Source organism: Hemiscyllium ocellatum, chromosome 23 (assembly GCF_020745735.1).
Source record: "Hemiscyllium ocellatum isolate sHemOce1 chromosome 23, sHemOce1.pat.X.cur, whole genome shotgun sequence".
In the NCBI taxonomy this organism is placed as follows: Eukaryota; Metazoa; Chordata; class Chondrichthyes; order Orectolobiformes; family Hemiscylliidae; genus Hemiscyllium; species Hemiscyllium ocellatum.
Genome location: NC_083423.1, coordinates 24582140 through 24600260, shown reverse-complemented (window position 1 = coordinate 24600260; position 18121 = coordinate 24582140). Strand labels below are relative to the sequence as shown.

Below are 18121 nucleotides of genomic sequence, written 5' to 3'. Positions count from 1 at the left end.
TTGGTTTCAGCTCATGGGTCACTGAAGCCAATGCGGGGAAGGATAGGGGTAACTCCAGTGGAAAAAGCTTCACTTAAATACTGTGCTGGGATAAATGTTCTGATGAAGACAATTAGAGTTATAGAGAAGGCTTTAAGTTAATTAATGGAATGGGTGCAGGTTTACAAGAGGGAAAAATATAGGCTTATGAAACAAAAGGAAATGGCAGTATTAGAGGGCAGCTATTTGATTTATGATACTAGAATGGGATGGGAAAGGACAGAAATACATGAGCAAAATAATATTATAAGGGGAAAATGAAGAAAAGGCAAAATTAATGGTTCTTTACTTGAGTACACATAGTATTCAGAACAAAATAAATACAGCTTAAACGACAATCTTATAGTCACTACAGAGATATGATTAAAAGGCAACCAAAGCTTGGAAGTAAATATTCAAGGATATGTAAATTTTGAAAAAACAGGCAAGAGGGAAAAGATGATGAGTAACTTGTTAGTACAGGATAGAATAAGTATGACAGCACAAAATGATCTTGGATCCAAAGATGGAGGCAAGAAATAACAAGGTGAAGGAGATGCTAGTGACAGTAGTCCATAGGTCCCCTAACAGTAGCTATATTCTGGGACAAATAATAATCAGAAGATAACAATAGCATGTTAGAGAAAAGGGCAGTACTTTAATCATAGAATCCCTACAGTATGGATGCAGGCCATTTAGACCATCCAGTCCACACCAACCCTCTGAAGAGCATCCTAGGCAGACCCAACCCCCTGTCCTATTCCCATAACCCCAGATTTCCCATGGCTAACCCACCTAACTGACACATTGCTAGACACGATGAGCAATTTAGCATGGCAATCCACCTAACCTGTACATCTTTGACTATGGAAGGAAATCCAAACAGACATGTGCAAATTGCAAACTCAGTCACCTAAGGCTCGAATTAAACCAGGGTCCCAGGTGCTGTGAGACAGCAGTACTAACCTCTGAGCCACTATGTGGTGACTTTCATCTTAAATGTAGGAAAAGCAAATTGACATAAATAGCAATGAGAAAGCATTCATATGGTGTATTTGGGGCATTTTTCTAAAACAATATGTAGTGGATGCATCAGGGATTGGTCTTTTTTGGATCTGGCAATGTGTAATGAAGCAGTTTAATAAATGATCATTACATAACAGATCCCCAAAACAGTGACAATAAACTGAATGCTAAATTCTACTTTGCTAATGGTGAGAAATCTGGGTCAGAAACAAATATGCTAAACTTAAGGAAGTGTAATTACAAGGGAATGAAGGCAGAATTAACTGGCATGGATTGGAAAAGGTGTTTAGCAGCAAAAGCAGTTGAGGAACAATGACATATGAAAACAGAAAATGCTGGAGAAACTCAACAGATCTGGTAACACCTGCATGGATAATCAGAGTTAAAATTTTGAGTCAGATAGGACTGTTCTTCAGAAAGCAATACTTTGCTTTTATTCAAGGAACAATGCAAACGATTAAGAAAATAGTTCATGACACACTAGAAGGATATATTCCAGAGAGGAAAGATGAGTCTAAGAAGAGGATAAACTAACCTTGGGAAGTTTAACAATTGTATTAAATTGAAATAAAACACACAATGTGACAAAGATTAATCGAAAGCCAGAGGATTGAGAAAATGTTTATAAACAAATGATCAGAAAAAAAAGGAAATATACTTTTGATATTTCTTGCAAGTTTATTTCAGCCAGACAACAATAGTTTGTTAAATATACACAAAGGAAGAGAGAGGCCAAAAATAAACATAGGTCCCTTAGATAAGAGACTAGTTCATAGATAGAACTAGGGAAGTGATAATGGGGAATCAGGAAGAGGCAATGGAGTTGAATAAATACTAATAGCATTCCAAAAATACAAAATAATCAAGCATTTAAAACAGGAAGAGGAAATAAATGCAATAATTAATCACAAGACACAAGGTATTAAAGTAAGTTGTGGGTCTAAAAGCTGGTAAGTCTCCTAGACCTGATAGGATACATCCTAGAATATCAAAGGAAGTCACTACCAAGATAGGGGATATACTGGGAGCCATCTTCCAGAAATCATCAGAATATGGAAAAATACTGGAAAATTGGAAAACTGACACTATTCTTTTTCAAAAAGGGGAGGAGATAAAAAAAAGTAACTGTAAACTAGTTAGCTCAACATTAGTCTTGGGGAAATACTAAAACGATGTTATAGCAGTGTATTTAGAAATTCAAAAAAAAATCAAGCTTTCAGCATGGCTTCCTGAAGGGAAAATCATACTTGACAAATTTACTAGAATTCTTTGAAGATTGAACTAGCAGCATAGATAAAGGGAAGTTAGTAGATGTATTATATCTGGATTTTTGAAAGGTCTTTGATAATATGTCACAGGTTTCAGCCACTCAATAAGATGACAGCCCAAGGTTTTGGTGGCAGTATGTCAGCATGGCTGGAGGACTGGTTAACCAACAGAAGACAGAGGGTTGGGATAATGTGTCATTTTTCAGGATGGCAACCTGTGACCAATGGAGTACCATAAGAATTACAGCTAGGGCCACAATTATTTACAATAGATGTTAATGATTTGGATTAGCAAAGTGAACGTACTGCTGTCAAGTTTGTGGATGACAGAAAAATAGGTGAAGAAAGGCAAGTGGTTAGGGTGATACAAAGAGTCTGCCCAGGGATATAGACAGTTCAAGTGAGTAAGCAGGTGAAATATAATGTGGGAAAATTTAAGGTTATGCACTTTGGCTGGAAGAATGGAGGGGCAGAATATTATTTAATTGGACAAAGAATACAGAAAGACACAGCACAAAGAGATTTCTCGTCCATAAGTCATAATAAAGTTAGAATACAAGTTCAGCAAGTAATAGCCAATTTTTCAAAAGGCGTGGAGTATAAAAATAGGGAGGTCTTGCTAAAAATAAGTAAGGCTCTACTTAGACCACAGCTAGAATACCGTGAACAGCTTTGGTATACTTATCTGAGAAGATATACTGGCACTGGAGGTAATCCAAAGAAAGCTCACCAGGTAATATTGAGAAGGTTGGGCCTGTACTCATTGGAATTTACAGGAATGAGAGGAGACTTTATTGCGACATATAAAATTCTTAGCAGAGCTGACAGGTTAAATGCAGAGAAATTGTTTTCCCTTGTGGGAGAATCTAGGGCATAATCTCAGAATAAAGGGTCTCCCAGACAGGAGTTGCAATTTCTTCTCTCAGAGAGAAGTAAATCTGTGAGATTATTTTTATTTTAGAGCAGAAGGCTGTGGAGTCTGGGTCATTAAGTATTTTCAAGGCTGAGATAGACAGATTTTTGATCAGTAAGGGCATCAAGGGTAATGGGGAAGGTAGGAATGTACAGTTGAGGATTACCATATCAGCCATGATTTTACTAGACAAGCCAAATCACCTAGTTCTGCTTCCATGTGCTATGCATGACTCTAAACAGTGGAGAGCTTTCCCCAAATCCCGTCGACTCCAGTTTTGTGAATGCTCCTTGATGCTATAAGCAGTCAAAAGTTGCTTTGATTTAAAGGGCAATAATTAACATCACATCTGAAGGTCAGCATTTATGTCCAAGGCTGCAGTGGGGTCAGAAGCCAAGTAGTCCTGACGGAATGCAATCTCAGCATCAGTCGGGATTGCTGAATAAGTGATACTTGACAGGCTATCAATGACACCTTCCATTACTTTGTCATTAAAAATACAAAGCAGCTTCATAAAGTCTTACCTTATGAATTTCTCCTTTTATGTTGCCTAAAAAGCCAATTGTACAGTCATTCTCCACGGTCACAGCTATTGCCGATAAATTCGTACCATAATGTTTCAGAGGTGTCGCAATAATACCTTCTCTACTTGCAATGGGATATGGAAGGTGCTCACTACTGCACGGATATACCTTTGCTTGTCCCTGGGATAGCAGAAAATCAAATTTTCATAAATCAATATATTAATAAAATTTCAGTCAGTGCCCACAATTATGAACAATGCTTTTGTAAAAATAGCACTTTAAGAGCTGAATTAAAGCAGTCTAAAGGAAATCTAAAGAACGGTTAGGAAGAAAAAAAGGCTACAAACAAACAATATTAGCTCTCCTCGCCATTTCACTATGATAGCTCTTCCAGCATTGGACCCACCTTGTAATAAAAGATGCAAGTAACATTTTCAAGAAATACAAGCAAAAAGTGAACAGGCTACTGTAGGACAAAATGTACATAACCCACCAGACTGTTGCTCCCATGCATTCACTGAAATTGGAAATTTCCCTGTATCTCTCTTAAATTGAGATGTCTCAGACACCAAAGTGATAAGCGAGAATATTTGAAGCAATACTCATCAATACAATCTGCTATTAGAACTTCTCTGCTCCTCATCAGCATCACTGATTTTCATTTTAGTAACTTCCCAATCTGTTCCCACTGGCTGCAAGAGCTCAGACTATTACTGGACTGAAAGGTGAACTTGTACCATCTTCGAAGAAACTGAAGATTCACACTTACATGGCAATTTTCACAACCTCCAGAACAGCTCAAAGCGAAATGTAGTCAATTAGAGACTTTAAAAGTATTGTCTTTCCTTGGAGAGGGATTTAAACTCCGATCTAATGACTCAGGGGCAAGCTGTTAGAACTTTAATCACAGGTGATATTCATCATGAATGGGATGTTATGTTGGATGTATTATTTCAGCACTACCCTATTATCTGCAGCTGGACTGTTGGAAATCATACCTCTAGGTTGTTCTTTCTCCCCCAAGCCAAAAAATATTTGAAATGTGAGAGTTGATCAATGGATGTTGAATAAGCCTGGGCATTGTAGTGGAGCATATCCCATTACACCTGTGCCATAGTCTTGCCAGAATACTTCTAGGACCAAGTGTCTAAATTTGGTCAAGCAAGTCAGTCAAGGTCTAAGGTGTAGCAAAAAGTCAAAATGCTAATGGAAACAGAACAAGATGTTGTGTACTAGACTCTACAGGCTTGTACATTATTTTGTGAATCTTCAGTCAGTCATTCATTTCAAACCCCACTTCATCAGAACTTTTAACTTCATTCGCCCAAATAATCAGCTAGCTACTTTATAAACACATCAATCAATTCTACTTCAATTGCTTTCATAAATGCCATATTTAAGAATTTAAAGACCCATTTTATTGTGACATTTCATCTAGATTTGTATTCAAAATTGTTGGAGTGGGAGGAGTAAGTGAGGAGATAAGTGTCGGAAGACAGTATAAGTTTTCACAACTTTTGAGGATTCTAACCATTTCAATACAGAAATGAAAATCATTGTTCCATGCAGAGACTAAATTCTAGCCTTGGGTGACTGTCTGTGTGGAGTTTGCACATTCTCCCAGTGTCTGCGTGGGTTTCCCCCGGGTGCTGCAGGAAGTCAATTAATTTGTGAAAGATCTCTCTCTCATCAATTTGCATTGGATGACACGGTCTCCATAGGGCAATGACCTTCTTAGAAGGTGCAGTTCCCAGAAATTGGGACAAAGAAACAAGTGGGGCCAAGAAAAATATTCTCCAACACCAGAGGCATAATAAATCTTGAATTATTTTCCTTCCAAATTACATTCCCCTGTTTTGAGATTTCTGCACCAACAGAAACAATAAGAACTTTTCATTTCCAATTCCCATCATTCTTAGAATCATCTCAGTGAGAATATCCTTTAACTACATCAACTTCAGATGATATGGACTGTTTTACCAATAACTCCTAATAGGCCAAAGTCTTCTTATCATCAAGTTGAATGATTGTTGGACTTTCTACAAGGCCAGTGTATGTACCATATTAAATCCAGAATCTGCTTGTGCTCCCACTGTATTTTGATGGATGGGTAGACATATTATAACGGGTTCTGAAGCCAAGTATTAGATTGGATTCCCTACAGTATGGAAACCGGCCCTTCAGCCAACATGTCCACACCGACCCTCTGAAGAGTAACCCACCCAGACCCATTTCCCTACTCTAAATATAGAGTATACAGTAATGCACTGACGAATGCACCTAACACTATGTGCAATTTAGCATGGCCAATTCACCTAACCTGCACATCTTTAGATTGTGGGAGGAAACCCGAGCACTGGGAGGAAACCCACACAGACAATCACCCAAGGCTAGAATCGAACTCAGGCCCCTGGCGCTGTGAGGCAACAGTGCTAACTACTGAGCCACTGTGCCACCCAAATATAACTGAATTGTGTCAAATTATTCATATTGTTGTTTAAATGCATAATATTACTGATATCATGTACTAATAGTTTGTAGTGTCTCACATGATCTTCAATTTTTTGAAGAGGTAACAAGCAGGTTAGACCAGGCAAATCCAATGGATGTTATCTATCTAGACTTCCAAAAGGTCTTTGAAAGGGTGCCTCATGGGAGGCTGCTGAGTAGGCTGAGGGCCCATGGTGTTTGAAGTGAATTACTGGCACGGATTGGGGATTGGCTGTCTGACAGTTGGGATAAAAAGTTCTTTTTCGAAATGGCAGCTGATGACAAGCGGTGTCCCACAGGGTTCAGTGTTGGGGCTGCAGCTGTTCACATTATATATTCATGATCTGGATGAAGGGACTGGGGACATTCTGGCAAAGTTCGCCGATGGTACGAAGTTAGGTGGACAGGCAGGTAGTTCTGAGGAGGTGGGGAGGCTGCAGAATATTTTAGACAGTTTAGGAGAGTGGTCCAGGAAATGGCTGATGAAATTCAAGGTGAGCAAATGCGAGGTCTTGCACTTCAGAAAAAAGAATACAGGCATGGACTATTTTTTAAACGATGAAAAAAATTCATAAAGCCAAAGTACAAAGGGATCTGGGAGTACTGGTCCAAGGTTCTCTAAAGGTTGATTTGCAGGTTGAGTCCATGATTAAGAAAGCAGGGTGGGAGATAAATGGGAGGGGGGTGGGGCTGGGGAGAAGGTAGCTAAGAGTACAATAGGTGGATGGAGGTGGGATGAAGGTGACAGGTCAGAGAGTAGGGTGGAGCAGATAGGTGGGAAGGAAGATTGGCAGGTAGGATCGGTCATGAGGATGGTGCTGAGCTGGAAGGTTGGAAGCGGAGTAAGGTGGGAGGAAGGCAAATGAAGAAACTTTGATGCCCTGGGATGGAATTGTTCCAAGGCGGAAGATGAGGCATTCTTCCTCCAGGCATCCGGTGGTGAAGGAGTGGCGGTGGAGGAGGCGCAGGACCTGCATGTTCTTGGCAGAGTGGGAGGGGGACTTGAAATGTTGGACCACGGGGCGGTGGGGTTGATTGGTGCGGGTGTTCCGGAGATGTTCCCTAAAGCGCTCTGTGAAGAGGAGTCCAGTCTCCCCAATGTAAAGGAGACTGCATCGGGAGCAACGGATACAATAAATGACATTGGTGGATGTGCAGGCAAAACTTTCATGGATGTGGAAGACTCCTTTGGGGCCTTGGATGGAGGTGAGTGGGGTGTGTGTGGGCACAAGTTCTGCAATTCCTGCAATGGCAGGGGAAGGTGCCAGGACGGGAGGGTGGGTTGTTGGGGGGCGTGGACCTGACCAGGTAGTCACCGAGGGAACGATCTTTGCGGAAAGGGGTGGGAAGGGAAATATATCCCTGGTGGTGGGGTCTGTTTGGAGGTGGCAGAAACGTCGGTGGATGATGCGGTTTATGCGGAGGTTGGTGGGGTGGAAGGTGAGGACCGGGGAGTGCTGTCCTTGTTACGGTTGGAAGGGTGGGGTTTGAGGGCGGAGGTGCGGGACGTGGATGAGATGCATTGGAGGGCATCTTCAACCACGTGGAAAGGGAAATTGCAGTCTTTAAAGAAGGAGACCATCTGGTGTGATCTATGGTGGAAAAGATCTCCTGGGAGCAGATACGGTGGAGGTGGAGGAATTGGGAATACGGAATGGCATTTTTGCAGGAGGTAGGGTGGGAAGGGGTGTAATCCAGGTAGCTGTGGGAGTCGGATCTATCAACCAACTGAAACAATTTTAAATTTGTCTTCCTCATCCTGACCTATCATAGTCTTGATTTATTTTATACGACCTCACAATCCCATATCATCCGAGAAGAACAAATATATAGCATTCTCAGAAAGCTCAACTCAGATCTGTAATCTCATTCAGCATGATAAGATAGATACACTAGAAAAAAAAAGTTTTTTCTGCAAGCAAGTAATAATTGCCTCATGTGGTATACAATACCACCTAAACTGCAGGATTGAACATAAAATGTTTTTTCCTACGTTTCTAAAGTAATGTAGAAAATCAACAACCCAATCAGCAGTATGGATAAATAGTCTTCTGGGTATGATTCAGACATTATTCCACAGCAGATACACTAACATATTGTGAACACTGTCTTCCTCAAATGTATTTTGCTTAGTTGCAATACACAACACAATCATAGTAGTGATGCATTGTTAAGGCAGAGAGGAGAGAGAAAGGACAATAGAACATCAGTACTGAATAACCCAACACAACAGTTTTCGTTTATAAATAAATCAAAATAAACATTATGAGGACAAATAAGCTGGTTCGTTTTTCAAATAAAGCACGTTTTCTTCAAAGTAATTCAAAACACTTTCTACATAATTATCTTTTATCCCATGCAACATGAATTCGACGGGGACAACACTATGTTATAGGACAAGCCAAACAGAGAACAGCCAGGGAATTCCTAGAGGCATGGCACTCATCTACAGATTCAATCAATCAATAAGCACATCGACCTGGACCCAATATACCGACCACTGCAACGGACAGCTGGAACTAACAACCGGAAGCGGCAGATTCAAACCACTACAAATGCCGGAGGAAAGATCACAGAAGCGCTTCACAGGAGGCTCCCAAGCACTGAGGATGTCACCTAGACAGGGACGAAACGTCTGCAACACAAATTCCCAGCTCGGCGAACAGAAGCACAACAACGAGCACCCAAGCTACAAATCTTCTCACAAACTTTGAAAATCAATTAGTATAATACGCTAAGATATGAAGTTAATGCTTCAAAAGAACACTTTCTAGTTTCCTATTCAGTTCTATTACTTGTTCTTCATTACAGCCAAATACAGCGGAACATTGATTATCTAGCATTTGATTAACCGCATTTTGGATTATCTGAACAAGATCGCAAGGTCCCCATGCTTGTCTAACTATGTTAGTCAGTATTTGATTAAGGAACAAAATACTTCCCGCATGTGTCCTTCAGATAATTGAGCACACTGGTAAAAAATGGACTCTGCTATAGTGTGCACCCCATGAATTCCACCATTGACAGTCTGGCTTAAGGTAGAATAGCTGATGCCTGAAGCATTCTGCATATGGAGCCTAACACTGAATGCACATCACTAGAATGTCTGTTTTTTTTAAAAGCCTCGTGGAAGTGTAAACATATGCTCAAAAAAGTCCCAAAGTATCTTCACATTAGGTTCAAATGTGAAGTGCTCCTATTACAAGTTGAGACACTTGAGAAAGTCCCAAATGCTTGAAGATTGCTAATTCAATTTCATCACACAGTATATGAAAACATACCAATAATACCTTTAGGACAGTAAACATATCTACCTTGCCCAACCCAGGACAATTGTGCGATTCTTCAGATTTGTACGGATTATAAATGATTTCCGTATTATCTTTGTTCCCTTTGTTACTATAGCAGATTTCTCTATATTCTTCAATCTTTTCATTTATCTGCTTCAAGGAGAACATGCAGAAAGCAGACTTATCAGATGAGGTTGTTTTTAGGTTACCTCTGTTAAACACAGCAAAGAGTATTTTATCCTGTGGAGTTACAGTCCCATATAAACCTGATCTGTTCATATGCTGAGCAAGTTTTTCTCCAGGATGATTAATGTAAGCAGCCTGCACAAGATTACAATCATCACATTTCAAGACCATTTCAATGTAAGAGTAATAAGAAGCATCAGAAATGCAAAGCCGTGATATGTAAGTTGTAGGTTCTTGTTGTGATCCATCCGTTCGAGAGAAAAGGAAATAAACAAACCCCCCATCTTCAAAAGACAATTTAAAATCATGTCGATAGTGTAGATGAGAAACTGGTTTCAAAGCTGAAGAATCTTGAACAAGCTCAAAAAGGTGACCATTTTCATAGAGTGTTCTGGTGCTTACTATTGCATTTGCAAAAGTTTCAAAGTGTTTCCCAACAAACATTACTGGCTTCAGTTCATTTCTTGAGACATTCATGAGAGTTATAAGGCCCACAGTTGATTGATTACTTGCAACAAAAGTGGCTTCTCCACCATTCACATTTTCATATTTGATTACACTGATGTCATTCAGCTGCCTTATTGAGCATATTCCTTTAAATATATTTCCACATATTACAAGTCTTTCTCTATCTTTGTCTATTAAAAGGAGTTTATTGTAATTTTGAGTCAGTACTGTGTTTGAGCAAGTTGAAGGCTTTATTGGTGGCACACACTTTGGATTATCTTGTTTTGGACCAGTGTTTGCTTTCTTTTCCTCTTGGAGGTCTGATGTTAGTTGATAGAGGTAATTCACTGCCCCAACATACACTTGCTCAGTGGTATCATCAATGGCCAAATGCAGCAGGTTTGTGGTGCTGGTAAATTCATTATATCCATCAACTCCAGGTTTAAAGCCGACATAAAAGGCTGTGAGTGCGCAGACCATCCAAGTCCAAGGTGACATTTCCAAAACCAAACTGCAAAAACACAAAAGATTTATTATGAAAGAATTGTTGACTGCATCTAATAAAACAAAACTTAACACAGTGATCATGGCCTTGCAAACATCTTATTTTGAGGCACTACATAAAAATAAACATAACCATCAATTATCTCAGCTCCTGAAGCCCACTCATTCCCAAATATTATCATTCTGAGCTATTTACATTAAATACTTCTTGCCCCAAATGATTACATGTAAAACAGCAAAGTACTTCGTATAAAGACACTTTCAACATTCTGACTTACATCTACACTGGCTATGTTTCTTAGCACAATCTTCCAAATGCAATCACAAACAGTCTACACAAGGTAAATGTAAATTACTTCAATTTATAACCTAATAACTTTGCAGTTTACTTTCTCTAACCTCTTTCCAATGATTTTAGCAATGTTTTAAAATCATTTGTTAACCTCTCGTTTGCTTGGCTATTTCCTCATTTATTAGTGTTTTGATACTCTTTTGATGAATTCTGTAATCCTCCCAATCCTCAGGCTTACTACGCTTTTTGGTAATTTTAATAAATCTCATTCTCAGCTGTAATGCAATCTTAACCTCCTATCTATTCACAATTTCACCTTTTTTGCATGTTTTTGCTCCTCAAATGACTGTACATTTGTTGCAAATTATGTGTTAATTTTGTGTTAAATATGTTAATAAACCCTTTTTCATTTCTTCGTACTAGATTGAGATTATCCTTATCTCTATTTGGTTCTTCAAAATACTGAGATAGAAAATTAAAAGAAGACAAAGAACTGTGGATGCTGGAGATATGAAACAAAGACAGAAATTGCAGGAGAAACTCATCAGTCTATCTCTATTTGCAGAGAGAAAATAGAACCTGTTCAGTTCTCAAGAGGAGTCACTGGATTCAAAACGTAAACCAGATGTCGCCAGACCTGTTAAATTTCCCCAGCAATTTCTGATTTGTTTGTTTCAGAAAGCCAGACTGTCTATGTTGATGAAGCTACTTTCAATACGTCTTGAAAAATTGCCGCTCAGTCCATGTAAGAATTAATGTCCTTCAATGATTATTAAATTAACCTTGTTATGTGCTTCTCTATTTTTTTGATTTGTATACTTAGCCATATGCTAATACTTGTAGTAGACCTTTAAACAAGGCTTTTTGCAACTTTTTTTTAAAGTTTAACTTAAATTAATTTCACTTCTCGATTTTGAGATATATTTTTTCTCATTAATGTCTTTTACCTATCTTTTATCAGATTACCCCACCAATTACCACTACTAACACCACTTCCCTGTTCCCATTTTATGAATTTCTTCTAAGTTTTACATATTCTGGAATCATTAGGTCCATTTGCAAACATGTTTCTGTAATGGCTATTAGATTAAATTTATTAATTTCAATCTGTAATGCTACAAGCCAAATTCGTTATAATCATTAAGAAAGGTATGTAAGTAAGTTGGTTCTCAGTTTTCCTGTTCTCATTGGAATGTCTAAGATACTAGCAGGATAAATCAGGAACAATGCAGAAAACTCTCAATTGCCTAACTAAAATTCTATTGCTTTTTTAACAAAATACTGAGCGAACCGCTTTGGAGGAAGCAGTTGATGTTGCATCATTTGCTGTGTGAACAATGCCATATGGAAAAGGACAAACTTTTCAGTGAAGAGCGTTCATTCTTTCCTAAATTAGCTAATTTCATGCAATTCCAGGTCCATCACAAAAATTATTTTTCTTCTTTTAGTCAGTTATACACAATTTGAAAGCAGCCCAGACTTGATACAGTATATAAAAGATAGCAAGAGGAAATTCAATAATTATTCAACTAATTGATACCTAAAATTCAACTTGCTTTTTTTAAACTAAGTAACTCATAGTTCTGAAGCCAGAGCTCAAACATTTGCAGCCGGTGACATCTCTGACACATGGCCACATTTGGGTCATGAGAAGCATCCACAACATGCCACAGGACTACATTCCACTTGGCTGAGATATTCTACTATGCCTTAACATTAAATGAATACATTAAAACTTTCAAATCACTGTATTTTAACCTTAATCTGGCAATTATCTATGAATTGTAAATCAGCAGATCGGTTAGAAAATGCGAAAGATGCCTCGTCAGTAATATTTTGTCTGGTTTGAGTCAGAAAGAGAGGTTCAATTACTGAACAGATCATTTGGGCCATCGTCTCTAGTTTCCCTCATTCAAGTTGTAAAGCAGAGTTGCCTGTGGCTGCTGTGTTCATATCTTCCCCATTTATGAATTTCTTACTTTGTTTGCCATTCTCAAAATTATTCACCCTGTAAAAGATCTTATTGCTAGCTGGTAAACACTTCCTTTCTGGAATGATTATACAATACTGAGTTCCCGACTCAGGCGACTGACTGTGTGGAGTTTGCATGTTCTCCCCGTGTCTGCGTGGGTTTCCTCCGGGTGCTCCGGTTTCCTCCCACTGTCCAAAGATGTGCGGGGTCAGGTGAATTGGCCATGCTAAATTGCCCGTAGTGTTAGGTATGGGGTAAATGTAGGGTATGGGTGGGTTGCGCTTCGGCGGGTCGGTGTGGACTTGTTGGGCCGAAGGGCCTGTTTCCACACTGTAGTAATCTAATCTAATTTCAATACTTTCCTCAATGAAACATGGCAATCAACAAACAGCTGAATTATATTTTTTCAGCCAGTTTGAGCTGACTGTTTAGTCAAACGTAGGACAATCCAAAAGAAGGCACCATTATGACACAATATAACAAAAAGAGTGCACAAGGAGTAGCCTACAATTACTGACTTCATCCTACTTACACTTTTCAGTAAAGTGAAACCCTATTTATTATAATGTACACAATAGAAGTAGAATGGAATATTCAAATTACAAATTTAAGCTGATTGGGTTAAAATTCTCAGGTTGAAATTTATTTAATGTAGAAAATGCCCCAAAGTAATGGGATACTTTGCTGTTGCCAGTGCAATGATCATGCTGCAGCTGAAGGAGAAAAACTGTGAGAAAAGCACAAATGTGCTTAAATTTCAAAACCAAAATACGTAAACCACTGACTTAACTTGGATTAAAATGAACTTAATTTCCCTTCTCCTCCCCTCACTATCGATGAATTGCAGCCACTCAAAAGCTGTCAGGCTAATTTTTCAACTGTTGCTCTGGGAAACCTGTCTTTATTTGTTCTGGAGTTGGGAGGTGTACAACAGGGGTATGCAACTGGGAAGAGACAGAGGAAAATTAATGTAGAAAAAGCAGTGGGAAGCAACAGGCAGCACTAGAATCACAGAATCCCTACAGTACAGATAAAGGCCATTTAGCACATCAAATCTGCACTGTCTCTCTCACCTGCATCCCACCCAGACCCACCAAACTCTATCCCACATGGGGTTTTACCCTCATAGCTAATCACCTAGCCTGCACATCCCTCAACACCATGGGCTATTTAGCCCGGCCAATCCAGTTAAACTGCACATTTTTGGACTGTGGGAGGAAACCCGAGCATCTAGAAGAAACCCACGCAGCCATTGAGAGAATGTACAAATCCACACAGTCACTTAAGGTTGGAATTGAATCAAAGCACCTGGCACTGTGACGAAGCAGTACTAACCACTGAGTCACTATGCTGCCCCAGTAGTGGAGGAAGCAGGGATGACAGAGGGCAACTTCAAGAACGCAAAACTCCTGTGTCCCTTTCAGATACAGTAAAATCTTACATCACTATTCAGGTATTCTGCCTGCAGATCATATTCTGAAACTTGAAGATAATTTATTAATTGATCTGCAAAATGAAAGAAACACACATCCATTGTCAGTGAATGGGAAAGAGTAAGATCAATGTCACAATAAAACAAATCTGACAAAAGCCATCTTCAGCGAGCAATTTGGAAGCTTTGTTCTGAATCGTAAGATTAAACAAACTTTTAATTTAAAATAGAACTTGTCACTCGAGGATTTTTTCATTTTCTTTTGCATTCATTCAAATTTGACAGTGATGTCACATACATGTAGAATCATTCTTCAAAAAAATTGGTCACTCTCTTATTTACAATCATTCAAATTGAGATACTTTCCTGACACTTTAGATTGATTTATTTTTAAAAAAAGCAGATTTATTGCCTCTTCTTAGCTCCATGTCTGATGGTGCTGTCAGTTACTGGATAGAATGAACAATGCTAATATGGAGTCCTACGCCGTACATCATCATAGAATCATGGAATCTCGGCAGCGTGGGAGCAGGCCATTCAGCCCATCGAGTCCACACCAACCTTTCGAAGAACACCACCAGCCAGACCCAGACCCACCCCCTCGCCTTTCCTTGTAACCCTGCATTTCCCATGGCTAACTCAGCTAGCCTGTGACACTATGGGCAATTTAGCATGGCTAATTCACCAAACTTGTACATCTTTGGTAGGAAACCTGACAACCCCGAGGAAGCCTACACAGACACGGGGAGAATGGGCAACCTCCACACAGACAGTCACCCGAGGCTGGAATCAAACCTGGGTCCCTGGCGCTTTGAGGCAGCAGTGTTAACCACAGAGCCATTGTGCCAAGTCTATCTTTGTCATGACCAGAAACAGACTAAATTAGTCACTTTTGGAGTTTTCTAAATGATAGTTTTACATCAATTATTTGAACATTTTTTAGCCTCGCTTGCAAAATAGAAAATAACAACGATGATGGTTATAGGCTTCAGGATTGTGAAATGCATAGAAGCATGGCAGATGGCCCTCAAGGCAGGAAAGTGTGAAGCTGTGCAGTCTGGAATATTGACGAATGTGTCACATAAATGGTATGACTTTAAAAAAAACATATGTCAGCAGAGAGATCTTAGTATCAATCCACAAAAATCCTTGAACATGACTACGCAAGTTGAGAAAGTAATCGAAAAGGAATGTAAGTTACAATGGCTTATAAGGAGCGGATTGGAGTACAATAGCAAGGTGCTCCTGCTAAACCTGACAAATTAGGTCTCAAATGGAATAGTCTGGATAATTCTAGATACACAACTCAGGTAAGATGTCACTGCTTTAAAAAGGTGTACCAGAATGTTACTCAAGATGAAGGAAAAAATTGGTACTGTTTCTTCTTGGAACAGAGAAGACAAAGAGATGACCAAATAGAGGTTTGCAATGGTGAAATGTTTGACAGAAAACAATTTGGCAAGTCAATTGTTTGAAGGAATAGATTCAAAACCATTGACAAAAGTTCCAGACGGGAGGCTAAGACAATTATTTTTCAACTGGAATATTATACTTGAAGTAGGTAAGAAAATATTGTAACTTAAATCAACAGAAAATATTAAAAAAAAGGATTAGAGCGAGTAATTGGGAATGAGATATTTAATGCTGCAGACAAAAAGCATAAATCAGAGAGGAAGCACAGTCAGTCTTTTGAAAAGCTGCATAAGCATGACAGTAGCTCTTTATGTGCTGATTTGGAGATGCCAGTGTTGGACTGGGGTGTACAAAGTTAAAAATCACACAACACCAGGTTATAGCCCAACAGGTTTAATTGGAAGCACTAGCTTTCGGAGCACTGCTCCTTCATCAGATGATTGTTGAGTACACGATTAGAAGACAGAATTCATAGCAAAAGTTTACAATGTGATGTAGCTGAAATTATACATTGAAAAAGACTTTGATTGCTTGTCAAGTCTCTCATCTGTTAGAATGACTATGTTAATTTCACTTCTTTCATATGTAAATCACAACCCGTTTTTAAAAAGTTACATTCTCAAGTGAACTTTAACAATTGGTGTCAGCCCACTGGTGTCAATTTTGCTATAAATTCTGTGTCTTACAATTGCGTACTCCACAACCACCTGATGAAGGAGCAGCGCTCCAAAAACTATGGCTTCCAATTAAACCTGTTGGACTATAACCTAGTCATAGAGTTATAGAGATGTACAGCATGGAAACCCTTCGGTCCAACCTGTCCATGCCGACCAGATATCCCAACCCAATCTAGTCCCATCTGCCAGCACCCGGCTCATATCCCTCCAAACCCTTCCTACTCATATACCCATCCAAATGCCTCTTAATGTTGCAATTGTACCAGCCGCCACCACATTCTCTGGCAGCTCATTCCATACACATACCACCCTCTGTGTTGTGTGATTTTTTCTTTCTGTGCTGTAAAGTTACATGGGCTGAATTTACTCTCCCACCCCACTGCAAGATGGCATGTGGTGGTGGTTAGAATGAAGCAAAAAATTCCTTGGATAGCCTTCCCATCCATTCAGATCTCTCTGCAATTTTACAGTGACATGGACATGGCCTAGGCCTGACTGCCCTTGCTCCAACTATGATCTTCAAGTAGTCTTTCCTGACCAGTTTCAACTTTCAGACAGTTGGGAGGAGTGTAGCAGCAGAATGAGGTGGGGGGAGGGAGGAGGAGGAGGTGGTGGGGAGCTCAGAGAGTTACTCTTCTCAGGCCCTGGGTGTGAAAATACAAGCCTTTACCAATGGTTACTTGGGACCACCTTGGGTGCAGGATCTGCACAGCCATGAGTGCTCCCTCCCTTCCAACCCAAAGCCCCAATAATCACCCGGCCCTAGACTCCGGGAGATGCTTATTGCCCCAGCCCCATTCACTCAGCTTTTAGAGCTGCTGGGGCTAGAGAACTTCTTTCTTTCTGTGCTGTAAAGTTACATGGGCTGAATTTACTCTCCCACCCCACTGCAAGATGGCATGTGGTGGTGGTTAGAATGAAGCAAAAAATTCCTTGGATAGCCTTCCCATCCATTCAGATCTCTCTGCAATTTTACAGTGACATGGGCAATTTGACTTTCCTATAGCACTCTGATATAGGACTTCCTCTCTCAAGGAAAGGGGCAGGAGGCTCATCTCCAGCCAATTAACATTCCTTGCAATGTTTAATGGCCATAGGCAGCCAGTAAGGGCAGAGATGTGCTCTCCAATGACTCTGGAGGTGGTGGGACAGGAAACCTCACCATCTGATGAAATCCTAATTCATGATTCTGTGCTACATTGTTGAATATGTCATATTTCCTCTGTGGACAAAGGTACTATCTTCCTGCTCAAATAGATATAAAAGACTTAATTGTATATGTCCTTCTCAGCACCCCGTCTCAAAAACAGTAAAATAGTTATGCATATTTTTTGCTCTTTCTGGGGAGTCACTTTATAAATTGACCTCCACATTTGCCTACTGAAGAATGGCAAATACACCACAAATATGATTATTTAAAAAGATCTCTGGAATGTTGAGGATGTGATTTCAGTTCAAAATAAATGCAATCTTTTTCTGAAAGATGGAAAGCTTACACCAAATTAAACATGTACTGTATTAGTAAACAAGAGCAGTTCAAGTCAAAGAAACATAGGATGACAGAAGACACACAAGTTTCTTGAAAATTTAATTTTTTATGGCATTTATTTCAGATTGTTTCCACTGACACAAAGCTAATCTGATAGCAGACTGGCTTCTATGACAACAG

At 39.5% G+C, this 18121-nt stretch overlaps 1 protein-coding gene across 3 annotated transcripts in view; it reads right to left on the bottom strand.

Annotated features, from left to right (window-relative positions):
* LOC132826702 (plexin-B2-like) overlaps positions 1-18121 on the bottom strand; it is a 265158-nt gene that overhangs the window by 72074 nt on the left and 174963 nt on the right. For 2 of the 3 annotated variants that reach the window (XM_060842787.1, XM_060842788.1), the window contains exons 3-4: positions 9530-10673; positions 3750-3929 (exon numbers count right to left, since the gene is read on the bottom strand). In XM_060842787.1, coding sequence (XP_060698770.1) covers positions 3750-3929; positions 9530-10660 — 1311 coding nt within the window. In that variant the 5' untranslated portion in view covers positions 10661-10673. The remainder of the gene's footprint in view (positions 1-3749; positions 3930-9529; positions 10674-18121) is intronic. The other variant, XM_060842789.1, reaches the window with a different exon arrangement.